The 26,653-nt window shown below is 47.7% G+C and overlaps 1 protein-coding gene across 1 annotated transcript in view; it reads left to right on the top strand.

The window, feature by feature from the left end:
• The window catches only part of Wipi1 (WD repeat domain, phosphoinositide interacting 1), a 35,962-nt gene that overhangs the window by 2,898 nt on the left and 6,411 nt on the right, over nt 1-26,653 (top strand). Inside the window, exons 2-8 of the mRNA XM_051158957.1 lie at nt 3,502-3,584; nt 5,627-5,796; nt 10,311-10,407; nt 20,802-20,899; nt 21,847-21,939; nt 22,561-22,631; nt 23,399-23,506. Coding sequence (XP_051014914.1) covers nt 3,502-3,584; nt 5,627-5,796; nt 10,311-10,407; nt 20,802-20,899; nt 21,847-21,939; nt 22,561-22,631; nt 23,399-23,506 — 720 coding nt within the window. The remainder of the gene's footprint in view (nt 1-3,501; nt 3,585-5,626; nt 5,797-10,310; nt 10,408-20,801; nt 20,900-21,846; nt 21,940-22,560; nt 22,632-23,398; nt 23,507-26,653) is intronic.

The following is a 26,653-nucleotide window of genomic DNA, read 5'->3' as shown; positions in this document are numbered from 1 at the left end:
CTGGACTTTACTTATTACTGTGTGTATCTGAGCATGAAGTGATTGGCAGCACGTTAGCCACAGTGTGCGTGCGAAGGTCTGGGACTAACTCTGTGGAGCTAGGCCGTCTCCTTCCCACCTTTACAGGGGGTCTGCGGTTCAAGTCCAGCCCTTGACACCGCTTTAAATGGTTAAGTCTTTCGGCTAACTCATTTTTGATGGTTCGGGTGGGGCTTGTTTTGTTTTTGAGAGGGAGGTGTGATAAGGATCACTTTGTGTAACCCAGGATGTTTTCCGAGTAACTGGAGACCCTCCTGCCTCTGCCTGCCTCCCCAGTGTTAGGGTTACACATCTCTTTTTGGTTTTGCTTTAGGACTCTACTGTGTCTTTTCAGCTTTAGTTGCAAGCTTTACATCTTCAGTTTGCAACCAACTGTGTCTATTCCTTTTGGGGGGGGGGTTCTCTGTTATCTTGGCTGTCCTGGACTCACTTTGTAGACCGGGATGGCTTTGAACTCACAGCAATCCGCCTGCCTCTTCCTCCTGAGTGCTGAGATTAAAGGCGTGAGCCACCACCGCCTGGCTTTGTGTCTACTCTTGTAAGAAGAAAGTTTAAAAGTAATCGTCAGGGCTGAGGAAGCTACTAAGTTAATAGTTTGTGTAGCATGCACGAGGCTCCAGGCTCCGTCCCTAGCATATTTTCAAGGACAGCTTGGGCTACATGAAAACTCTGCATCACAAAACAACACAAAAACCCAAAATAGTGACCACTCCAGTATATGTCAGAGAACAAAACAAAACCCAAAAATAGTGACCACTCCGCTATATTTTGGGGGTGGCACACGCCTTTAATCCCATCACTCGGGAGGCAGAGGCAGGTGGATCTTTATGAGTTCGAGGCCAACCTGATCTACAAAGTGAGTCCAGGACAGCCAGGGCTACACGAGAAACCCTGTCTCAAATAATAAATAAATAAATAAATACAAATAAAAGAATTCAAAGATTCTCCTCACCTACCTTTACAAGTGCCTGCTGGTGCTGGTCTGTCCAGCTGGAGGCCAACACCCAGGTTTCACTGTGCTGTAGCAGCAATGCCGCCATCCACAGGGCAAGCCTGGCTACTTAGCAGGTTGGAGGGCTAAGGCCTAGGCCCTGCTGCCTTGCTGATTAAAAGCTGACAGCAATTGCTTGTTCCTATATCCCAGGAAAGAACAAATGTTTGTGTAGAAAAGGGAATTGGGAGGAGGGGGGATCATGTGACTTTCTCTTTCAAGAGCCTTGGCATCCGGGCTTGTAAGTTGCTTATTTTAGCATATGCTTCCCTTGAAGACTGAATCTCAGCTTGGCATATATTTGCTTTAAATGAAAAAAAAAAAAAAAAATTGGACTAAACGGTTGGAAGGCCCATTTCTTGCTTTTTTTTTTCAATTAACTTGTTTTTCTTTTAATTTACTTATTTATTCATTCATTCCTTCATTCATTCATTCATTTAATCACCTTAAAGCCTGATCCCAGGCCTCTCCATCTTCTTCTCCCAGTCTCAGCCTCATCCCCCCTTCCCCCATGCCCCTCTTTCTTTTTTCTCAGAGAAGGAGAGTCCCCCAAGGAGTAACAACCCACCATGGCACCTCAAGTCACAGCAGGACTAAACACACCCTCTCCCACTGACCCCTGACAAGGCAGCCCAGCTAGGGGAAAGGGATCCAAAGGCAGGCAACAGAGTCAGAGGTGGCCCCCACTCCCTCTTGTTAGGGGACCCCCATGTTGACCAAGCTGCTGCTACATATGTATAGGGGGCCTAGGTCCAGCCCAAGCATGCTCTTTGGTTGATGGTTCAGTCTCTGTGAGCCCCCATGCACCCAGGTTAGTTTACTCTATAGGTCTTCTTGTGGTATCCTTGACCCCTCTGGCTCCCTCTATGGAAGGCCCATTTCAACACCGCATCCCACATTCTTAGGGCAGAAGTGCTTGTGGTCACAGCACACATCCTGAGAGTGTTCTGTGAAAAGTTTTGGTGAGAGGGGATTTTCTTTTTAAGTGTCAACTAGAGACAACATTTTTTTCCCTTTCTCTTCTCCCTTTTTGAGACACAGTCTTGTCACGTAGTCCAGGCTGACCTCGAACCTTCTGATCGAGGGCTGTGGTTACACCTGGTCACTCATTTATTTCGTCATGTCACCAGGCATACCTGGTGTCCTAGTTTGCTTTCCATTGCTGTGATAAACACCAGGACCAAAAAACAATGTGGAGAGGAAAGGGCTGACTTCACTTTCTAGCTTACTACCTATCATGTAAGGAAATATGAGGAGGAGTTCAAGGCAGGAACCTGGAGGCAGGAGCCTGGAGCACAACCATGGGGGAGTGCTGCTTACTGGCTTACTCCTTATGATTCATTCAGCTTGCTGTTTTACACAACCCAGGACCACCTGTCTAGGCATGATACCACCACCAACAGAACGAGTCCTCTCACATCACCCATTAACCAAGAAAATACCCCAACGCTTACCTATAAGACAGTCTGATGAGGAGACATTTTCTCTCGCTCAAGAGCCCTTCTTCTTAGATTCATCTCAACTTGTATCAAGTTGAGAAAAAGCTAACCACTACACTTTGGTTTATAGCTTCCCTTTATTTATGGGTTAAACGTGGATAATTGGGGCTGGGGTGATAGCTAAGCCAGTGGGAGGGCCTAGATTCGATGCCCAGAATTTATGTAATGTTAATAGTAAATATAGAGAGAGATGGATATAGGTATCTGAGCAAGGCAGTGTATGCTTGTAAACCCAGCTCTGGGGAAGTAGAAAACAAAGCCAGCAGATTCCTCCCCTGGGGCTGGCTAGCCAGCCAGACTTGCCTATCCACTGAGCTTCCTGACATGTGGACAGCACCCAGCACACACCCCTAAATCTGCATATACGTGAACACACACACATAAGCGTGCAAGCATGTAACAACTCACCCTCCCATAAAGGGCTTTCCAAACAAATGATAAGGCCATCTCCCCCAGGCATTGTGGAGGTGGAGACAGACGCCATGACAGCTCCTAAACATTCCTTTTTTCCTAGGCCTGCTCAGCTGGGAAAACAAGATCTGTAGGAGCTTTGACATTCTGCTTGGTGACAGAGCCCAAGCAGTTTCTCTTTAAAAGTCACCTTTGGAGCTGGGCGTGGGTGGTGCACTCTTGTGATCCCAGCACTCGGGAGGCACAGGCAGGTGGATCACTGTGAGTTCGAGGCCAACCTAGTCTACAAAGTGAGCCCAGGACAGCCAAGGCTACACAGACAAACCCTGTCTCAAAAAACCAAAAAAAAACAAAACAAAAAAGTTGCCTTTGACCTTTCCCCTTTTCCTCATCATGATTTTCTGCCCGGAGGATGCTCTGCTTTGAGTGCCTTATCCAGGATGTATCCTGAGATTGTGTGTTTACCTCAGCCGCCTCTGGGGACACCTGAATTTTCAGACAGGGCTGCGCTTGGAATGTGGTATCTGCTGTCATTCCTGTGCTGGTCATTATCTTTTGCAGATCTCTAGCGATTGGAACCAAGGCCGGTTACAAGCTGTTTTCTTTGAGTTCTGTGGAGCAACTTGACCAAGTCCATGGAAGCAGTAAGTGTGTGTGTGTGTGTGTGTGTGTGTGTGTAAGGGTTGAGAAGATAACAATGAGAGGATACCAAATATTTACTTTATACATGAGTGCTCTATCTGCATGTACACCTGCATGCCAGAAGAGGGCATCAGATCCCAGTACAGATGCTTGTGAGCCACCATATGGTTTCTGGGAATTGAACTCAGGACCTCTGGAAGAGCAGACAGTGCTCTTAACCACCGAGCCATCTCTCCAGCCCCCTTCTCCCCCCCTTTTCTTAATTCTATTCTTTTTGGGGGTCCTGGGGATTGAACCCCACAGCCCCTTAAAAGCACTCTGCCACCAAGGCTACACCCCAGCCATAGATTTCAGTCTTGAGCTTCTGATTTCTGTCTTACATCAACCTAAAGAGCCAGTCTTGTGTAGATTTGAATACAAGTCATTGTCTCCTCTTGCATAAAAGCTACAATGGGGCTCTTATTGAAATCTGGCAATAACCTGAGTGACATTTTCTTATTTGTTACAAGAAAGCCCTTGTTTGAAATCGTATTGTTGATATTTTTCTATATATTTGTGCTCATGGTGATCAGTTTTTGTCATTGTCAACCCAAAAGGGCGCTTGTTGCTTTTTTTTTTTTTTTTTTTTTTTTTTTTTTTTTTTTTGCTGTTACTGGCCCTGTAGTCTATTCACAGCATTCTAAGGGACATGGTTTATATGTTTGAATGAAAGAACACAGTCATATCTGCATAGTTCATATTGAAGACGTTGAAGTATATCTAGTGAGTATTAAAAATAATTCCACTTACAAATGGGACTGTGATTTTTCTCAGGGTAGTAATTTATGCTGTTGCCATAGTGACAAATATTTCACCTCTGCATTTTCTGGAAAGAAAGTGGTTTGGTAAATAATACTTGGGGCTCCTTATTTATTTTTTTATTTTTATTTTTAATCCCTGTGTGTGAGAGAAGGTGTGTGCCCACTCACATGTGTCCATCCCCACCTTCCACCACAGTCTCTTTACTGTCCACCGTTACGTATCTCAGGCAACCTGGACCACTGTGAGCTTCCCGGAACTCTCCTGTCTGAGCCTCCCATCTCATAGAGCACTGGAGTAATAGGCCTGTGCTACCAAATCCAGCCTTACCTAGGCTACAGGGCTTTGAGCTCAAGCCTTCATGTGTGCATAGCAAACCCTTGATCCAGTGAGCCATCTCTTCCACCCTTGGTCCCTAATATATTTGTAAAATGCTGTTATTATCATATCGTTTTGTGAATATTATACATATGCGTATGTCTCGTGTCATACTTCTGGTGGGACTTGCCTATAAACAAACAAGAAAGACAAATGACAAGACAGCCTCAGAAGGACACCAAGGCCTCGTTTGGTATTCTGGGGCCTTGCTACTATTCTTCCCTTCTGAGTACAGAAGTATTTTCTGGCAGCAGGTATGGTGGTGCACGCCCGTACAACCCAGCACTCAGGGGGCTGAAGCAGAAAAGATCATGGGCTCCAGGCCAGCCTGGGTTATAGAGCAAGATTCCATCTTAAGAGGGAGGGAGCTGGCAGTATGGCTCAGCGATAAAGTTGCTTGATGCCAGGCCTCACAACCTGAGTCCATTTCCAAGGACTCACATGGTGGAAAGAGAGAACAAAGGCTTGCAAACTGTCTTCTGAGCTCCACAAGTGTGTTGTGTTATGCGCACACACAGTAAATGTTCGTGTGTGTGTGTGTGTGTGTGTGTGTGTGTGTGTGTGTATGTGTGTTTAATGGGTAATTCTACCATGTATATGGTGTTCAAGATGGCTCTGGGGATCCTGGCTTTGGGTCTTAGTCACTAAGGTATTCTTTGCTTTGAGTATTAGGAAAGGTCCTGGAAGTGTTACCCCTGGAGACCGTTACAGCTCGCTGTCAGAGCCAGGGTAGATCATTACTGATGAAAGGTTTGCAAAGCAAGGCCCAGATCCCATGTGAAAACTAGCCTGGGTGGTACCCAGCATCACAAAGGCCGGCCTTTCTCTCAGAGGCCGTCTGCATTTGCACACTTCTGCTTCTCCTCAGATGAGATCCCGGATGTGTACATCGTGGAGCGCCTCTTCTCCAGCAGCCTGGTGGTGGTGGTCAGTCACGCGAAACCTCGCCAGATGAACGTGTACCACTTCAAGAAAGGCACCGAGATCTGTAACTACAGCTACTCCAGCAATATACTGTCCATCCGGCTGAACCGACAGGTGAGGAGGTGGGAGCCGTGCCCCCAAGGCCCCAAGGCTTCTGTGATTGGAGCAGAAGGAAAACATCTCTAAAGACGAATGTCTTGAGGTTGGCTAGATGGATCAGCAGGCAAAAGCACTTGTCACCAAGCCTGGGCCACTGAGCTCAGTCCCCACCACCCACATGATTGAAGGAGAGAACTGACTCCTGCATGTTACCCTTTGACCTCCACATCCATGCAATGCATGTGCATGCGCACACGGACAGAAATAAACAAATGTAATAAAAAAAAAATTTAAGATGAACATCTTTGAGGTATAGCTCAGTTGATGGAATACTTAACTGACATGTGCAAAGCCGTAGATCTGATCCACAGCACTGGGTAGACAGAGCAGTGTGGTGGTGTGAACCTGTGATACCAGGAAAAACTCAGGAGGGAACCATGTGATGCCAGCACTCAGGAGGTAGAGGCAGGAAGATCAGAAGAGTGGGGCTACCCTTTTTGTCAATATAACAAGTTTGAGTCTGTAGGCACTGGTTCAACTCCACAGATCACTCATTAACTCAGGTTCTTGTGCCCATCCTCCAGAGAGCACAGATGTAGGCAGACCCGCTCCACAGTTAGCGCTGGAACTAGCAGCAAGCCAAAGCCAACACTGTGCCTCCCGTTAGCCCGGTAGTTCTCAACCTTCTGAACGCGGTGACCCTTTAGTACAGTTCTTCATGTTGTGGTGATTTTCAACCATAAATTTATTTTCATTGCTACTTCATAACTGTAATTTTGCTGCTGTTACGGTATGAATCTGATATACAAACCCCAAAGGGGTCACGACCCAAGGTTGAGAGACACTGCTTAGCCTTTTGTCTTCCAACATGGTTTGATAAAGACCTGAAGGGGTTCCCGGTTTTCTTCCCTTCAAGTTGCAGGCTTTGGGCTTAATTTTGGGTTATGCAGTTCACCTGCTGCTGGGAGGTCACGCAGTGCCTGCACAGCCTTGCTCAGGGGCATGGCAAAGGGCATGGGGTAGGCATGTATTTCTCTATAGTAACCATCCTGTCACTGTCGGGTCTTCAGACATGTGGCTCCTTTTTAAAAGCAGGAAAAGAGTTGTATAAGAAATCTGTTACACGGGGCGTGGTGGCACACGCCTTTAATCCCAACACTAGGGAGGCAGAGGCTGGTGGATCTCTGTGAGCTCGAGGCCAGCCTTGTCTACAAAGAGAGTCCAGGACAGCCAAGCCTACACAGAGGAACCCTGTCTTGAAAAACCAAAAAAGAAATCTCTTACAAAGAAACAAAAACCCATGTTTTCAAATATGGCCTACTAGTGGACTCCCATAGTCCTGCACTTAGGGAAGGCCAAGGCAAGAGAATGGTATACCAAAGGGTAGCCTGGGCTATATAGAGTAAGACTGTCTCAAAACAAACTCAACAGAACCCTTGTTGTCAGGGCTAGCACCTGGTACAGTGAGTGCCTGCTTACCGTGCACAGAGCCCTGGGTTCAGGTCTCAGCATCACATAAAACCAGGTGTGATGACACATGCCCAGAATCCCAGCACTGGTGAGGCAGAGGCAAAAGGATGAGAAGTTCAAGGCTATCCTCTGACATATAGCAAATTCTAGGGAAGCCAGGGCTATAGTGAAATAATAATGTTAATAATATAATATTAATTATATAATTAATTAATATAAAATTATAATGATATAAAATATAATATGTAATGCATATTGTATATTATTGTAATGTAATAATGTTATTATTAACATCTGATTCCTGTTATCCAACTGCAAGCTGATTGGACTGAAGCTTTTTGAGGCTACATCATGTTGCTTAAGGCAGATTTCTTTTCTTTTCTTTTCTTTTTGTTTTTTGTTTGTTTGTTTGTTTGTTTGAGACAGGGTTTGTCTGTGTAGACTTGGCTGTCCTGAACTCACTTTGTAGACCAGGCTGGCCTCAAACTCGCAGTGATCCACCTGCCTCTGCTTCCCGAGTGCTGGGATTAAAGGTGTGCGCCACCATGCCCAGCTCTTAAGGCAGATTTCTAATTCTTTAATTGATAAAAAAGGATTAACCACCTATAAAAGACATGCGACGAAAATCAAAGTGGGCCGGGGATGTAGTTTAGTTGACAGACTGTTAGTATGCTCGAAGCCCTGGGTTCAAGTCCCAGCACCACATAAAACCAGAATTGGTGAGGCACACCTGTAACCTCAGCTCTTGGGAAGCAGGAGCAGAAAAGCCAGCTCCTCAGCCGCACCACTGGGAGCTTGTGGTCGGGCCAGGCCACACACGAATGGCGATGGGGAACGAAGGCCAGGGAGGCAGGGCGGCACTGCAGGCTCCAGCCTGTACTTGTCCCGGAAGCCCGCTCTTGTGTGGCTCCGGAGAAGCACCTCCTCATTTCCTTCCTGCTTTTCCTGTTTCCCTCCCTTTTCATTCCTGTCTCCGGCCAACAGGTGAGAGTGGTCCACAGAGCTGACAGCACTGTAAGGATGCTGATCAGGTCAGACAAGCCTAAAGGGGACGATGTTCCTACAGGAGGTAGCTGTCAGGGCCTCTGTCTCCTGAGGACTGGGTGCAGGGCTGGACAGGGGTACCAGGCGCTGTTAGAAACTCAGAATAGAAACAAACATAGAAAATATCAAAACAAACCATGGTGTGGCTGGCAAGGGACCAGGTGACCGACTACAGAGAAGTGGCAATATTTATCACCCACTTTGAAAATTTATTTTAATGTATCTTTTGGTGAGTTTTTAAAAAACATTTTCTGTTGTATGAGTATTCTGCTCACATTTCTTTCTGTACCCCACATCAATGCAGTGTCCAAGATGGACAGAAGAGGGCATAAGGTTCCCCTGGAGCTGGAGTTACAGAGGACTGTGTGCCACATGGATGCTGGGAACTGACCCCAGGTCTTCTGCAAGAGCAAGTGCTCTTAATTGCTGAACCATCTCTCCATGCTCCCCCCCCTTTTTAGTTTGAAAGCTTTTGTGTGTGTGTGTGTGTGTGTGTGTGTGTGTGTGTGTGTGTGTGTGTGTAATAGGGGACATTATTCCTGTGCTACAGAGAACATGTGGAGGTCAGAGGGCAACTTTGTGTGTGGAGTTGACTCTTTCCTTCTGCCTTTCTGTGGATTTCAAGCATCAAATCCAGCGCCTCACATTTGAACAAGTCCCTTTTCCCACTGAGCTACCTCACTGGTTCCAACTTTGAGATCTTGCTAGAATTTTCTTCACTTCTCATACATAGTTTTAGCACTGTGACCAGAGTACTTTAATTAAGACAGAGAAGAGTTCCTAGAGATGAGGTTGTGGGGTGGGGGATGTCTCAGCCCTGTCATCCCAGCTACAGGGGCATCTGAGACAGTAGGGACATGAGTTCAAAACATGCCTGGGTTACAGAGTGAGCCCAAGGTCAGCCTTGGCAATTTAGTGAAACCCTGTCAGAATTCAAAATGCAAAGAAGGCAGGGAATGTAGCGTAGGGACAGAAAAGTTGCCTGTCATATGCAACACCATGGGTCCAGTCCTGAGGAGAGAGTTTCCCCTTTTGGGAAAACAGCTCAGGCTTTCCTGGAGGAGGGTCTACAGCCTTCTTATGTTTAGCTGTCTTCCCCTCCCACTGATGTACCTCAGACTCCAAGTGTCTGTCCCCAAAGCAAATCATCACAAACGTGAGTGTGCACAGTCATCTCTTGGGGCTTTGTTTAAAGATTCCCCACGTCAGGCTCCGGGTCCTCAGGACTGGTCCTTGGGGGACTCTGATGCTCTCCCAGCTGAGCAATGCTGACCTAGGGGAAGCTAAGTCAGGCTGTGCAGGCCCAGGGACAGCTACTGGGGTTAGAAGGAGCTGTTGAAGTAAGCACCCTCCTAGCGCGCCTCCACGCAGCACCCCACACCTCCATGTGCACTGCGTTCTATCCCATTACCCGGCTTTAAAGATAGGGCAGAAAGTGCCAAATCCTTGAGACCAGATTTCAGCTTTATCACATTTTGAAATATTTACACTGAATTTTTCAGAGCTGAACAATCTAAGACTTTGAGCGCCGTTGCTCAAACTTCACTGGGCCATCTTGGACATTTTGAATCAGGGTACTCAAGCTGTGTGCAGAGGAAGGGGTCAAATCTAAAATGTAGCAATGCAGAGAGTATAAAGCCTGCGTTTGTGTAAGCGCAAGAGCTCAGTCACCCGCATTAAATGTGGGGACAGACAGTACAAGAGGTTCCCTGAACCATCCTGCTGTAAGGAGAGGGGAGGAGGGAGGAGGGAGGAGGGAAGAAAGGAAAGGAGAAAGAAAGGCAGAGCGAGGGGGAGGGAGAAATCGCTCAGTAAAATTTAGGATCTTGTATGTTAAGCATCCACTCAATGTGTCTGTTTACATTCATAAACATGACTTTCAGAAGGTGTCATCAACATTCCTCCCCCTTTAGGGATGGAATCAAGTTAGGACTCAGAGGAAAGATGAGCAAGGACGTGGTGGGTCCCTTTTCGTGGGCTCTGTGTGGGAGGCTGATGGCTCTGTCTGATTACAGAGGCTGCTGGTTTGCCTGGAAGAATCCATCTATATCCACAACATTAAGGACATGAATCTATTGAAGACCCTCCTGGATATCCCCTCAAACCCGACAGGTGAGCGCCGGCAGCAGGACAGAGCCCCTCCCCTCCCCAAAGTGAAGGTGCTGCATTCCCACGCTGCGTTTTCACCTGAACCTGAGCCCAGGGTACGCTTTGGGGTCTGAGTTGAAGATGGCATTTGAATGGGTGACAGATCGGAATTATGAAAATCTGTGGTCCCGGTGGGAAGGCTGTGCAGTCTTCCTAGGAGCCCAAAGGAAGCACCCTTCTCCTGGGACCCATGCAAGCAAATGGGCTGGGGCATGTCAGATAGGCTCGTGGGAGATTTCACGCATCCGATGTTGAAAGGTGTTTACCCCTGATGCTTTTTATGAATGTTCATTACAGAGTAGGTATAATTACAAGCAAGTTTGGGCTTGGTATGTCTGTGAGGTTAGTCAGCCAGACCACCTGAACTACAAAGAAGGTGTCTTATTACACGAGTTTTTAAAAAATATGTTTCTCAACTCAGGTGATACGCTAAAACTGAATTTGGGAAAAGTCTCAGAATTTAGTGTGGTATGTTAAGTCTCTGACCTACAAAGAGTTGGATGTGGTGACATCTTATGAACTCATTGAGCTGAAAATAATTGAGAATGAATCTCTTCATCGTGGTGTGGTGAGCTATTCCCCCAGAGCAGTCTGGGTATCTAACAACTCTTAATATTTGTAAGTCACAGGGCTGGACGAAGGCTCAACAGTTAGAGTGTTCGTCCCCAGCACCCACATATTGGGTAACTCCAGTTCCAGGCGATCAAACACCCTCTTCTGAGATCTGCAGGGACCAGGCACATACAAATATATAGGTGTACATACATACATACATACATACATACGTACGTACGTACGTACGTACGTACGTACGTACATGGCACACATACATATATGCAGGCAAAACATTCATACACATAAAAATTAAATCTAAAAATATTTTAATGAAGAAAATTAATGTTTAATATAAAAGCTGTGTTTTAACTTAATGCCACTAAATGACTTCTTCATTCTGCTGTGAGTTTCTCAATTCCATGACTTTCAGTGAAATGTTAGAGTCTGTGTGGGTCCACACAAGTGCCTGGGGCTTTGTGAGCCTTGGTTTCCTTGTTGGGTAATGAGATGACAGCCGTCTCACAGCCCAGGCTGAGCATTAAACCTGGTAAGGTCTGGGAAGGTGGCCGGCAGGCACAGGGCTTGCTGCTAAATCCTCCCGTGTCCCGCTTCCCTCTCCTCTTGTTGGCATAAGTGCCCTTTGCAGCTGATGTCAGGGCTGCGTGTGGATGTGTGGCTCTGGGGATTCAGCCCAGGATCTCACACCAGCACCAAACTGCTCCTGTCCCCTCTGCGATGCTGAGGCCAGGGCTGGAGGGATGGCTCAGCGGTTAGAACTCACTGTCCTTCCAGAGGACCCATGTTCAGTTCGAAACACCCATGTGATGGCACGCAGTCCTCCACAACTCCGGTTCCAGAGCGTCCGGTGCCTTTTTCTGTGATGTTAGTCTGCAGTATGTGACTGTCCTTGCTTCTCTGCATCCCAGAAAACTCTCATTGGTTGCTTAATTTCAAGGAGAAAATAAATTAAAAGCAAGGAGCTATTTGTGCCCTTGATGAAAGGGTGTGAATCTTGTTAGTTGAGACAGGGTCTCACTGTGTAGCCCAGGCTCTCCTCAAACTCAGTCCTCCTGGATGGTGGGATTACAAGTGTGCAGCCTGACCCTTGCCAAAATGAAAACATTTTCATCTCAAGAAAAGTTAGAGGCAGGAGTGGTGACACACATCTATAGTCCCAGCTTTCAGGGACCTGAAGCAACCTGTGAGTTGGAGGTGAGTTCCAGGATAGCCTGGGCTACATAGTGAGTGCCAGGTTAGGTAGAGCCACATAATTAGGGCCCTGCTGCCTGCTCCCCTGCAGAAAACCACAAAAACATTTTCTTGGTCTCAGATAAACATCACAACAGGATTCAGAGATGTATTGATTAATTCACTTAAAAGACAAGGGCAAGTTAACCACAGCATATCCATGCAGATGCCTGATGACCTTTTAGAGCAATAGCCCAAAAATAGTCTTGAATCCCAAATTCACAGTTTCCACGGCTGCTTCCTCGGAACTGCCCTTTCATGGTAGTGAAGTTGGGTGATGGATTCTGACGTCTGGAGCTGCATGGAGGAGTTAAGGGAGAAACTCCCATGTGTAAATAAGCCAAGGTGCAGTCTGTGTATGTCAGATGAGCCAGCCTCACTCTCTTGTCCCCCTTCATCCCAGAGGGCAGCCCCTCTCAGGACAACACATCAGTTTCTTTCAGCAAGTGTCAGAGGACCCCATCCTAGGAAGAGCATGACTCCTTGGATGCCCGGAGCCTGCATGGATGCTCCCTTTGCCTTGTTTTCCATGGAAACACTGCCTCCTGGCTTTAGAAATCCTTCCTGGGTACACAAGGAAAACAGAATGTCATTTAAACTGGCTTCACCACAAACGTTCTGAAGGCTTCTGTCTAGTGGCTGAGGGTCAGTTGGCTCCAAGGACTCTCCTCTTGTTTGGTGCTCTGTGCCTAAGATGACTGTAATGGTCCTTCCTTCTTTCTGTGTGTGTCCTGCCCGTTCCTGTTGTACCAAAGCTTGCAGGCCGTTTCCTTTAAAGAGTTTGACCAGACTGAGCTGAGAGTTAATTTCCCGCCAGCCAGCAATCTGTGCCCTGAGCAGTGAGGGGTGGAACTCTCTGTGAAAACCCTGCCAGTCCTAGAACAGCTGGATGGGGTGGAGGGTCACAGACTGACCACCTCAGACTGGCTCCGGAAGGAATGTTCTGGAACATGCATCCCTGTGCCCAGCCCATCGCCTTTCTGCAGATGGAAACTGGGGGGACATAAGCAGTCCCCCACCGGAGACACAAAGGGCTTGCAGCATATGACTCTCCTTTTTGTTCTTCTGATTCTTTGGAAATAAGGTCTTGTTTTCCCGGGCTAGCTTCAAGCTTGCAATCCTCCTGCCTCAGCCTCCTGGGTACTGGACTGACAGGTGTGCACCACCACACCACAGTACACGCAGTGGATTTAACTTTCTATTTCTGGAAATTGGAAAGCAGTTTTAGTGAATGGGGCTGGGGCTGGAACCCAGGCCTTCGTACATGCTGCACACACGCTGTATGGCTGAGCTACATCACATCCTCTGGCCCTGGAAAGTGTCCTCTGGGGTACCAATCACGCTTTATAAACCAGTTCCCACTGAGCTGCCTGACTTTGGGCATTCAATGTTGTAGATACTAAAGGCAAAAGGAGAAGAATCGAGGGATTTCCTACAGTTCTGTTGGTGCTAGAGTTAGTAACAGGCTTCTCTCTTCCAGACGTGGGAGAATTAGAGGCAAACAATCTCAGCGACATAACAAGTATTTACAAAAATATATGCCAAGTATAAAGAGCAAGGCCAGAAGCCATATAAAAGCCCCGCGCCTGCGCCAGTGAGGTGGCTCAGCAGATAGAGCTGCTTGCCTGCCGCCAAGCCTGATGATGTGAACTGGTTCCTTGGGACCCACATAATGAAAAGAGAGGTCTCTTCTGTCCTCATGTTGTCTTCTGAGCTCCACATGCTTATTACAGCACACAGCTGTCTCCCCTGTAACCCACCCCCCATAAATAAGTAAACAAATGTAAAAAATTTTAAAGCTCATGCCTATGGCTTAAAGACTACATTACATGCTCAAGGGCTGAAGGGAGAGAAAAGCCTGAGTTTCAAATTTGGGTGCCTTTCTATTTTTGTCCCTTTTCCTTTCTGGGCTTTGTCATCTAGTGCTTTTATACTGGGAAATAATATCAAAGAAAGAGCCCACTTTGTATCTCAAAAGTGAGTGTGTGTGACACCAGCGACAGAAACAGAAGGCTGTGGGATGGTTGTGGCTACGCCTGAAGCAGGTCTTCCCACTTCCCAGGGTGCATCACGAGTCCGAAAATACATCCTCGCAGCTGGGTCCAATTGTTCTGAGACTTGGGTGTGGGTGGGTGGGGGTGGAGGGTGGAGGGGGTGGGAGACGGAGGCGATAAGGGGGTGGGGTGCAGGGGGTAAGGAGGTGGGGGATGGGGATGGACAGGGGCTCGGACACAGAAGGAACTTTAGTTAAGCATCGCTGGGACACTTCATTAAGTCTGTGCAGGTCTGTTTAGGATCCCTACCTGAAGACATTTGGGGTGGCAGAGTGCAAGCCCAGAAGCAAAACTGTCTAATAAGGCGTCCTGTGTCACAGGCCATCTGTCCTTGCCATTATTCTTTGTTTCTGTCTTGTTAGAATCCAGTGTCATCTGCTTCTACATTGAGTGGGACAGAAGTTCAAAGTTAAAGTGTTCAAGCCTTTCTTCCTCTCTGTGATATTTATATCTTGGCCTAAAATTCCAAAAGACAACTGCAAGTGTTTGGTCAAAGGCTTCTGCTCCAGGCCTCCTGACTTGCTCAGCCATGAGACGCTCTCCATGGTTTCAAAGGGGCTGGGGGTGGTAAATGAAGGTCTGGCCACTTAGAGAACTCCAACAGGGGAGCCCCCTTCATTTCAGATAGGAAACCAGCCTGAAAGAGCCAAGTGGTACAGGGCAGGTGCCTGTTGGGGAACTGACTCCTCAGCCTGTCCCTGTCACCCAGAACTTCCCAAAATGTTGTGCTTTCCTGAGAGACAGGCAGGAAAAAAAAAGGGAAGACGAGGAGTGAGCAATAGAAAATGAATGGTTGGGGGGTGGTAGTGCTCACCTTTAATCCCAGCACAGCCCTCAGGAGGCAGGGGCAGATAGCTACATCTCTGAGTTCGAGGCCAGCCAGGTCTACAGAGCAATTCCAGGACAGCCAGGGCTACACAGAGGAACTCTGTCTTAAAACAAAAACAAAAACAAAAAACAAAGCAAAACAAAAAAGATGGCCTTAATCACTATATAATTAACACATAATAATTAAAATTATTTCTACCACCTCCCAAAGCTGTATTGATGTATAATCCACATATTATAGGGTCCATGAATTTAAAGTACACAGTTCCTGGCTGGAGAGATGGGTTCAGCAGCTAACGGTGCTTGCCGTTCTTCCAAAGGGCCCTGAGTTCGGTTCCCAACCCCATTTCTGTTAAGTTAACAATTGCTCATAACTCCAGCTCCAGGGAATCCAGTGCCCTCTGCTAGCTTCCTTAGGCACCTGCACACACGTGATCGACACACATACTCATATATAAAAATAAAAAATAGGTGAAGCACATAATTGGCTTTCAAATGTTCACAGAAGGGCATAGCTATTGCCACAAATTTATTATTAAATGTTTTGAATGTTTAGTATGTTTATGCACGTGTATTTTATTACATCTACTTGTATATACATGTGGAGGTAAGAGGAAAACTTTCACGACTCACTTCTCTTCTTCTACCATATGGGTCCAGGGACCTAACTCAGGCTGTCAGGCTTGGCAGCAAGCACCTTACCCACAGAGCCATCTCACAAGCCCCACATTTAATTTTAGAACATTTTCATCACCATTCCCCCAGAGACAGCCTACACCTCTTAGCTGTCACCTCTTATTCCCCTAGCTCTGGGTAACCCCTGATCTACTTTCTGTCACTGCCTTCTACTACTTACTGCTTCCAAGGCAGTATTGTACATACTGTATTGTGGCATGTGTCCTTCCTTCTTGTCAAATAATACCCTGTTAGAAGGACATGGCATATGCTATTTATCCATCCATTAGTTTGTTCACATGGGTTGTTTCCACCTTTTAAAAAATAGAATATCTGCCAGGCGGTAGTGTCACATGTCTTTAATCCCAGCACTCGGGAGGCAGAGGCAGGTGGATCCCTGCGAGTTCGAGGCCAGCCTGGTCCACAATGCTAGTCCAGGACAGCCAAGGCTACACAGAGAAACCCTGTCTTGAAAAACCAAAATAATAATAATAATAATAATAATAATAATAATAATAATAATAATAATAATAATAATAATATCATCTTGTCCCCCATTCTTTAGCTATTTCACCTTCCAATCCTTGTCTCACGTCCTTTCCTCTCTTTTTTGTAACCTACTGAGCCCATTGGTGCTGCCCATGGGAATGCTGACTGATGGTGTTGGCTTGATCTTGTATCATGAGGTCACGAATACAATGGCCATGCCGTGTCCGTCAGACAGCGTTTTACAGCACTCCTCTTCATCCTTGTGCTCATTCTGCCCCCTTCTTCTGTGATGCTCTCTGAGCCTTGGGGTAGAGGAAAGTTCTTACAGATGCGCCAGTTGGGGCTGGGTAGTCAACAGACACGCCTTCTCAGCACTTTGCTCACTTACGAGTCGGCCTTGTCTGGTGATCATTGCAGAGAGATGCTTTTATGCCCAAGGTTGAAGGCAGCACTAATCTATGTGCGTAAAACATAAATATCTGGAAGGTAGTTTGACAATACATCAATTCGGCAAGATCACAGTAGAACGTCCGTAAGCCTGAGCTATGGGATAAACTCTCTCTTATACAGTAGGCCTCCAATTCAGTCCAAAAGCTGTTGGCTACCCCTGTAATCTTTGTGCCACTATTGCACTGATGGGCACATCTTGTCTGGTAGGTTGGTTACAGTGTGCAGGTTTTCCACTGGGTAATACCTTCTGGCACTATGAAAGCTAAGAGGAAGTTTCCAGATAACTTCCAGCTTGATTTCTCTGTATCCTGCAAACAATGTGTGTTGGGTCATCAGTAATTGATGGGATCTTACCATCTAGCTGTGGCGGGCAACCAAGAGCCAGTGTTGTTTGGGCATGCTTCAGGAGCCTCCCTGATCAATCACACATAGAGAGATGTTCCATGCCTGACACTAAGATTTTCATTTAATAACCCCTCTCTTGGGGCTGGAGAAATGGCTCAGTGGTTAAGAGCGCCGCCTGTTCTTCCAGAGGTCCTGAGTTCAATTCCCAGCAACCACATGGTGGCTCACACCATCTATAATGTAATCTGATACCCTCTTCTGCAGATAAAGCACTCATATGCAATAAATAAAATAAATAAATTTTAAAAAATAACCCCTGTCTTGAGAAAGCAGCATCCACCCTGCTGGATAGCTGTATCCAAACAATGCTCTAAATTTGTTTACAAAGCTGTGGGTTTTCATACAGCCTTAATTTTAGTTAAACTCCCCCCACCTCCTCCTCCTTCTGTATTTCTAGTTTTTGATGGTGATGGCAATTGTCGGTGTGACTGCTCATATGTAAGTTTTTGTGTGGCCATTGCTCTTACTTCTTCCTGGTGTCTACATGAGAGTAGAATTTCCAGGGCATGTGACAACTGTGTTTAACTTCTGAGGAACTCCCAGGCTGCTCTCCAACACACTACCCCAATTCATATCCCTGTACACATCCTTCCAAGTTTTCCATCTTCTCATCAGCATTTATTAGCTTCCTCTAAAAAAAAAATTGTTCTTATGTGTATTTTGCCTCCGTGTGTGTCTGTGCACCATGTATGCCTCGTACCAGTGGAGGCCAAAAGGCAGCACTGGATCCTCTGGAACTGCAGTCAGTGTGAGCTGCCATGTGAGTCCTGGGAATTAAACCCACGTCCTCTAGAAGAGCAGCCAGTGCTCTTAACTGCTCAGCCATCTCTCTGGTCCCTGGCTGCCTTTTTAAGTTGTAGTTACCCTAGTAATTATGAAGTGACTACACATCACAGTGTGGGGGGAGGGGACCAGATGATGATGTCAGGTGCTTTCTGTGTCACTCTGACTTACCTCCTTGAGAAGGGGTCTTTCACTGAGACTGGAGGTACGCTGGTAGCCAGGAAACACCAGCAGCAATCCTCCTGTGTCCGCACTCCACATTGCTTAGGTTACAGATGCACGAAGCTATGCCATCTGTTTGCTTGCTTGTCATGGATCTTAGGCTCTGAATCCAGGCCCTCATCCTTATAAAGGACACATTCTGTCCAGTCCCTCCCATTATGTTTTTTAAAAAAGATTTATTTAGTTAATTTAGTTAGTTTATGCATATATGAGAGCTCTGCCTCCATGTACACCTGAGTGCCAGAAGAGAGCATCATATCACATTATAAATGGTTGTGAGCCACCATGTGGTTGCTAGGAATTGAGCTCCGGACTTCTGGAAGATCAGACAGTGCTCTTAACCCCTGAGCCATCTCTCCAGCCCCTCATTATGGTTTTAAGCCTGCTTCTTTTTCAAGCCCATGTACTCAGAAACCCTCATAGTACCTCTTACCTGTAAGAGCTCAAGTCTCCGGTTTGGCCATCTCAACCTCTGTCCTGCCACTGTCCCTATTGGCACCCCCCCCAAACCCATGTAATCTTGTTTCTCTCTTCCAATTCTCAGGGCCAGAGTACCCCTGCTTCCCAGCCGCCTTTGGATCACAGAGAACTCAGATGGGGAATTGAGGTTCACATAGCAGAGCTGGGAAGGTGCTTGGGGCCTCTTATGATGTCAAGGGCCTCGAGTGACCTTCTACAGGTCAGGGCTCACAGCTCTGCTGGCCCCTGCAGTTGAGGGTGCCCAGCCAGCCTCCTCTTGGAGTTCCGTGTAGCGGGAGATAAGGACAGAAGCTTGGCTGTACACTGAGTGAGGCCCGAGCAGGAAGAGGACCTCGTTTCAAGTCATAATGTTTGATTTCTTCCCTCCCCCCCCCCCCCTGGTTTCCTCTCCTACAGGATAGGTAAGGACATTTTAGCCTGGGTCTAAAGTTTTACAAATACCTTTTATAAGAACCCACTGACAAGGAGGCAGAGGCAGGCCAACCTCTGTGAGTTCGAGGCCAACCTTGTCTACAAAACAAGTCTAGGACAGCCAAGGCTACACAGAGAAACCCTGTCTCAAAAAAAAAAAAAAAAAAAAACTAAAGAACCCACTGAATATACCAGTTTACAACAAAGATGGCCAGCATTATTTCAATATTTAAAAGATGTCTCCTGTATAATCTTCTTGAAGGTCCTTTCTGGTAATGCTTTGGCTCCAGAGTTCCCACCGTGTATGTCTATTAATCTCAGTCCTTGTGAAAAGCCTCTTTCGGTGCTGCAGGGAAAAGCCCTCCGCAGTCTATCCTTAGAATAAAAAACGGCTCCTGTCACTTCCAGAGTTCAATTGGCTTCCTATAGTTCCAGAAGATGTTGACCCATCTTACATCCAACGTATCCCATTGCAAAGTTTCTTTCAAAGGCCAGGCTCCATGTCTCAAACCAAGATGCAGACTTCCAGTGAACTTCTGCCCGGAGGCTCCGCTGTCCCTCCTCAGCAGACAGTGAGATGAGAAACGAGGTCGTTTGCCTTTCCTGTCATCCATCTTGAAGTTCCTGGCTAACTGCACTTAATCACTCTCAGAAAAGGCTAAAGCATCCTGAATTTTCCCACTGGGAAGTCCTGTTTCAGTTAAGAGTAAACGCTCACAGGGTTCTAGAGGGGAAATGGGGCTGCAGGAGAGGTAGCTGCTGTTCTGGTGCCTTGGGGTGAGAATGGATACTTTTTATATTGCTGTATATGAGCTCTGCAGTGGAGCAGTGGAGAGATCACTCACCCACAGCGTTACCTCAGGGTTATGTCATCAAGTCGGCTGGGAATGTTCTACATCCAAACCCTTTGCTCAGAACAGGCTTTCCTAAACTTTTCCCACTAGCACCCACTTTATGGCCCAAGAAATTTTTACATGGCTCCAAGCGTATGTATGTATGTATGTATGTATGTATGTGTGCACCATCACTGCCTGGCTCATTTAACCATTTTTAAATGAAATTCATATCAGCAACGCAGATAGCAATTTCTAAAATCAACACTTCCAACAAGAAAACATCAAGAGAGACCAATCTGATACAAGATGTTAAAGGTCTCTGTTTCCTATTAACTGTTAACTTTCTGTAAGAGCGGGAAAGTTTGTGTACTGTGAGAACCCTTCAGTTCCCGGCGTATGGTAGCCACAAATCTGAGTATGTGGTGCCGTAGCATACATAGTGCAATGTGTGCTGGAACCAAGGCTGCAGTGAAGATGCGAGATGCAGACCTGGCCGGTGCCGCAGAAACACCTGATCCTTTAAGTACTTTGCTTTGAATTCACCTTTGCCTGTTGTGCATTCAGAAATATTTTACCGTTGCCAGCTTTTTGCGACCCGCCCCTGCCCCCAGTCAGTTACTTGACCCCTATATGGATGACAATAAGAAACCAGCTATTAAAATATTCTAGAGCTGGGCGTGGTAGCTCATACCTGTAATCTCAGCACTGGGGAGGCAGAGGTAGGTGGATCTCTTTGAGTTCAAGACCAGCCTGGTCTACAAAGTGAGACCAGGACAGCCAAGGCTACACAGAGAAACCCTGTCTTGGAAACAAACAAACAAAGATATTCCTTCCCTCACCAGCAGGTGGCACTCTAGACACATAGTTTTTAGGGACCCTTTCTAGCCAAGCTCTTTTCTCCTCATCGTTTGTTCTTTGCTAGGTCTATGTGCCCTCTCTATCAACCATTCCAATTCTTACCTGGCCTATCCTGGAAGCCAGACTACAGGCGAGATTGTAGTCTATGATGGAAACTCCTTGGTAAGTTCACAGTGGTTCTTGGTGCACCTGCCAGCCCTGGCCTGGTGATGAATAGAGGAGATAAGAAGGCCCTGTTGCAACGGGGGGAGCTGTCTGGGGAGCTCTCTGGCCACAGCGGTTGGGTGAAGGAAAACAAATGATGTTTGTGTTGAAGCCCACAGTCAACATCAGTCAATGTCACTGTGAGGCAGGTGCCAGGACAAGGCAGAACATCTGCCCAGAGTGGATTCGATGAGATGGCACACAGTCCATCTGTATTCCCTGCCCTCTGCCCCGGAGACTTCATAGAGCAGGGCAGGGTCACTCTGGGAAGCCCCTAAAAAGACAAGCAGAAAGATCCCCTAAAAGCTTGGCTCTGTATTAGGCACACAGCTGGTCATCCGCCTTCCCAAAGGCAGGGAAAGAGATATGCACAGAGGAAGGGGGAAGGGAAGGAGGGAGGGAGGGAGGGAAGAAGGGAAGAGTGTTCTGGGAACGTCATAGGAAGGACAGAAGACCCAGAAAAAAGAGGGGGACTACCATAGAATGTTGTCTTCTGGCCGTGACATGGGTGTCACGCATTCAAGCTCTCAGCAGCCCTGACACTTGCACTAGATTGGGCCAATCGACGTTCTGTCATGGAAGGGGTGAGAGTGAGGGGGTCTTGAGAGCCAGTCCCACATAGGCTATTAATTTGCTAGGGTGGGAGAGACATTGTCTTCTGTAGTGTAACCACTGCTAAGTGGCCCACGCCCCTGTAAGTAGCTTTAATTAAACTCATTGGTTCACCAAAACAAAAGGAGAGGTCTGGGGTTGGGGCATCCCTATTAGCAGAGCTTTGTAGAAAAGAGCTGCCAGTTTATATGCAGGCAGTGGACAGGGGGACAGGGCAGACAGCAAGGGGAGGAGAGGAACCCCATCTTTCCTCTTCACCAGCATCGCTCTCCACTTGTCCCCCGCACCAACAGAAGACAGTGTGCACCATCGCTGCCCATGAGGGAACACTGGCCGCCATCACCTTCAACTCCTCGGGCTCCAAACTAGCAAGCGCGTCGGAGAAAGTGAGTGGTCCCTGGCTTCTCCTCCTGGCTTGGGGCTGGCAGAAGCCAGCTAAGGTGCCCAGATTGCTGCTGCAACAGTGACGGCCACATGAAGACTGGCTCAGAATTGGTTGCAGAGTGAGACTATCTGGGCCCTGCCTGTTGCGGTCTGTCAGTGAATTTGACATATCAAAAGCTGACATTATGCAAGACACAAGACACTTGGCATAAAGACTTGCGGTCTTATGGAGAAATACATGTGCCTGTTGTCCCTAGATAAAGATAGATCTTACATGTCCCCGTTGTCCACAGATATGGAGAGAGATTGGACTCGGTTGACCAGAATAAACAGAGAGAGTAATCAAGCTACATTTCAAATGCCATGCAAAGCAGATCTATTTTGATAAGCAGAGATAGAATAGCCTATAAAACCAGAACAGTTTGTGACAGCACGCATGCACGCACACACAAACACACAGGTGCATGCACACTGAGAGAGCCTTGCACAAGGACCCAGTGCTTCGTGCTTCTTTCCCCTTCAGAAATAGGTGTTCAAAACCAGCAGAGCGGACTGCCCTGGGAAAGGAGATCTCTGTGTGAATCATTTGCAGCTAGGAAAAGTCCACCCACTTTCTCTTCCAGGGCACCGTCATCCGCGTGTTCTCTGTGCCTGATGGGCAAAAACTCTATGAGTTTCGTCGAGGAATGAAAAGGTCTGTGCTCAGCGCCGGTCCCATTTTAACGTCATCTTTCCTGGCAGTGGTCTAGGGAGAGAGAGGGCAGAGGCAGGCTCTGTTGCCTCCTCCTAGAGAGTAAGTGCTTTCCACGTGGTTGGCTCAGGGCTCCTCCACCTGGGGCTTTGAAAACCCAGAAGGTCAAGATGCAGGCTTGACGAAGTAGGGTCTTTTGATATGTCTGTGGAGACTAGCATGGGAGAAAGCAGAGAGCCAGAGGATCACAGTCTAGAAACCATTTCCAATTCTTTCCACAAAGGAAAATAAAGGGTGACATCAAAGGTCAGCGACTGGGGCTTTTTTTTGTTTTGTTTTGTTTTGTTTTTCAAGACAGGGTCTCTCTGTGTAGCCCTGGCTGTCCTGAAGTAGCTTTGTAAACCAGGCTGACCTCCAACTCACAGCCATCTGCCTGCTTCTGCCTCCCAAGTGCTGGGATTAAAGGCGTGAGCCTTTTTTTTTTTTTTTTTTTTTTTTTCTGTGAGGCTCACAGCTGAATCTGTTTAAAGCAGTGGGGCTCCCAAGCACTGGTCTGGGGGAAAGGCCAGGCCCTGGGTGTTCGCACCTAAGACCATGACTCTCTCTGAATCTCTCCCACATGGCTTTAAAATATGAACAGCATACTGTTGGAGGGGTTTTAGAATAGCTTGGCTCTGCGAGACGCATGTTCCTTTTTAAGGTGCTCTCTGAACTGTGAAGTGATGCCCCTCGCTGCTTTGGCTTATTGGTCTGTGTGCTGCTGCCTCTAGGTATGTGACAATCAGCTCTCTGGTGTTCAGTATGGACTCGCAGTTCCTGTGTGCCTCCAGCAACACGGAGACCGTGCACATCTTCAAGCTAGAACACCTGACTGACAGGCAAGTGCAACGCCAGCCGCAGAATGCCTCCCAGACTGAAGGGGTAGGCCCCAGCGATGCTGCAGGCATCGGAGCTTCACTTTTTAAAACTTGGCCCTGCTACTGTGTCATTGCCAATGTGATAGGGTGTGTGCTAGCAGAACGGCTTGGGGGTGTTCTGCACAAATGCCCAAAATCTGGACCTATGGTCCTGAGTTTACCTCTCAACTCGGCCTCTTTGAGCTGTGAGACGCTGAGAAGTCTCTCTGACTCTCACTTTCCTCACCCGGAAAACAAGCCTAATGATTGTGTTTGCACCTTAAGCTTGATGCAGGGATTCAGTAAGCTTGTTGTTGATAGAAAGCATTTTGGGTAGTGCCTGGGACCCGCACACCTAAGCTGATGCAGCTGTTAGCCAGTGGAATGAGAGGCAAGATAGCATAGTTAATGTCCATATTGCCACCAGCGGTGAATGCTCGGCAAACATGTCCCCTCTGTGGGGAACCCAGTCTTTATATTGGTTACTTTCTCATCTCTGTGATCTCTGTGACCATGGTGCCTTCCAGAAAGAATTTGGGAAGGTTTGTTTTAGCTCGCAGTTTCAGAGGATTTAAACCCATCATGGAAAAGGCATGGCAGCGTTTAGGACAGCCGGAGCACGCGGCTGTGGCTCCATGGCAGGGTTTAGGATGGCCGGAGCACACGGCTATGGCTCCGTGGCAGGGTTTAAGATGGCCAGAGCATGTGACTGTGGCTCCATGACAGGGTTTAGGATGGCCGGAGCATGTGGCTGTGGCTCTGTGGCAGGGTTTAGGATGGCTGGAGCACGCGGCTGTGGCTCCGTGGCAGGGTTTAGGGCAGCTGGAGCACATGGCTGTGGCTCCGTGGCAGAGTTTAGAACGGCTGGAGCACATGGCTGTGGCTCCATGGCAGGGTTTGCATGGCCAGAGCACACGGCTGTGGCTCCATTGCAGGGTTTAGGATGGCTGGAACACGTGGCTGTGGCTCCATTGAAGGGTTTAAGGTGGCCAGAGGATACGGTTGGGGCTCTTCCATCTTTGCAGACCAGAGAGTAGGCTGTAACAAGAACTGACATGACCTTGAAGATCCACTCCCATCCGGCCTACCTTCCCATAGCTCACTCCTCACCTCCCAGATGCTTTGCCACTTTCTACAGTGCCACCAACTTCAAAACATGAGCCCCAAGAAGCCTTTTTTTTTGTTTTTAGTTAAACCTAAGATCCTTATTCTGCACTTTCCTCCAATGTTTCTAGACTCTACTTAACAGTCCCCAAATCTTCAATGCTTTGTGAAGCTTCTGCCTCTGGTAGCAGCCTGGGTCCCAGAGGGCAGCCTCCCACACCCCTACTCCTGTGTCCCCTGAACCCCACCTCCTGTCAGTCATCAGTGTCACAGCCAATCTGGTACTCCCAAGCCCCTGTCCCTCCTCCTCCCATCCTCACCCCCACCCCCATAGTCATCAGTGTTTAACTGGCCTCTCCCAGCCCTGCTGTGTGTGAGTGGCCAACAGTGGCCAGGGACAGAACCTTGGATTCTTGGCCTGTCTGAGAAGCCTCAGTGTGTCTTGGGCAGTGTGGCTTCTGTTTTGATCTTAGGCCTGCCTCACTGGCCAATGCTGTCGTCCACATCCTTAGCTTCATTATATTTCTATATAGCCTTCCTCTTCCTAGCTTTTTCTTTAATCAGTTGTGAGATACTTTTCCCAGGGGGCAACACACACACAAACACACACACACAAACACACACACACACACACACACACACACACAGGTCGTCTACTCACTTCCAGAAAAGGAAGCCATGACAAAGTAACTACTAAAAGCCAATGTGGGGAACCAATGAGTTTTATTGAGGGTACTAACAGGAGTATGGGTGAGAGGTTACTTACAGGAGCAGAGATGACTGAAAAGCACCTAAATTAGGAAAAGGCTATGGGTTATGATTCACACAAGTGGTACCCCTGGAGAGCTCCCCTTGAGGCAACTGGGCCGGTAGAAGCCTTTTCTCCCAGCAGTCAGATGTGCTTCTGTGAGGCCATCAAATCATGCAAGTCTCTGCCTTCCCAAAGGTGAGGGGTTAGTCACTCCCTGAGGGTCATGAGCTCACCTCCTCCCCTTCTGGGGGAGAATGTTTCAGTGCCAAGGAAAATGCCAAACGGCACCAGCCCATATGACACCCCCTTCCCAGACTCCTTCATTGTTTTCCCCTGCAGAATCCAGACCCCTCCACCCCAGAGACACCAACCCCCAGACCCCTTCACTGCTCATTGCTAAGCAAGAACCACACACGTCATTTGCTTGGCTGCCTGCTCTGGTTCCCTGAGGCAGCCTGCCAGAGGGTCCAGTGGTTGCTCCGGCATTCCTAATGAGAAAACAGCAAACAGGATGTTAAGAACCCTCACCCACCTCTCTCTGCTCTGTGGTCCTCTGTGGTCCTGTCTAGATCGTGAACATAGCCTCTTGGGTTGCTTGACACATCTACGCTGTGTCCCGCCCTTGAGTGTAAAGTTCTTACATCATTCCTCTTGTTAAGACCCCAACTTGGAGCACAAGGTACAGGTGTGTCTAGAAGTATCCCTCTCAGCCAAGAACATCAAGGCCCAGAGACGTTAGTCTGAAGACCACATGGCCAGTAGGAAACAGTGTCAAGTGGGCCCAGAGCTTCTGAGCCATCTATCCGACTGGGATCGGGTCCCACAGACGAGTGGCCTTGTAGCAGGTGCTCCCAAAACACCAGCTGGTGGCACCAGTCCCCAGTGTGCTGGCCATGGTGTGGGACACCAAGTCAGCAGTGTTGCTCGCTCATGGACCTCTTTGTCTGACAGCCGCCTTGAGAAGAAGTTCAGGGCGTGCCAGGCACCTCCCAGATTGGCATGGAGCACCTGAGCATTGTTAATTCTGGGTACCCGAAGGCTCCGGAGCCATGAGACACCACCTGGAGTGTCTTGCCTGGAGGCCTGCTTCCTACTCAGTCTGGCTCAGGAAACCTTCAGAGAGATCTGACTGTTCTTCCCCGAGTCCCATGCGGGCTCAGAGACTCCCTTTACAAGGCCTACATATCTATTCCATCTGATCCTCTACCCTTGCCCTCTTATGGAAACCTAGGAATCAGACTAGCCATCAGGAACCCTCTGTTACTGTAAGAAAG

This window comes from Acomys russatus, chromosome 16, assembly GCF_903995435.1.
Source record: "Acomys russatus chromosome 16, mAcoRus1.1, whole genome shotgun sequence".
Lineage (NCBI taxonomy): Eukaryota > Metazoa > Chordata > Mammalia > Rodentia > Muridae > Acomys > Acomys russatus.
The sequence above is the reverse complement of the archived record's forward strand: the minus strand, read 5'-3'. Positions and strand labels throughout refer to the sequence as shown.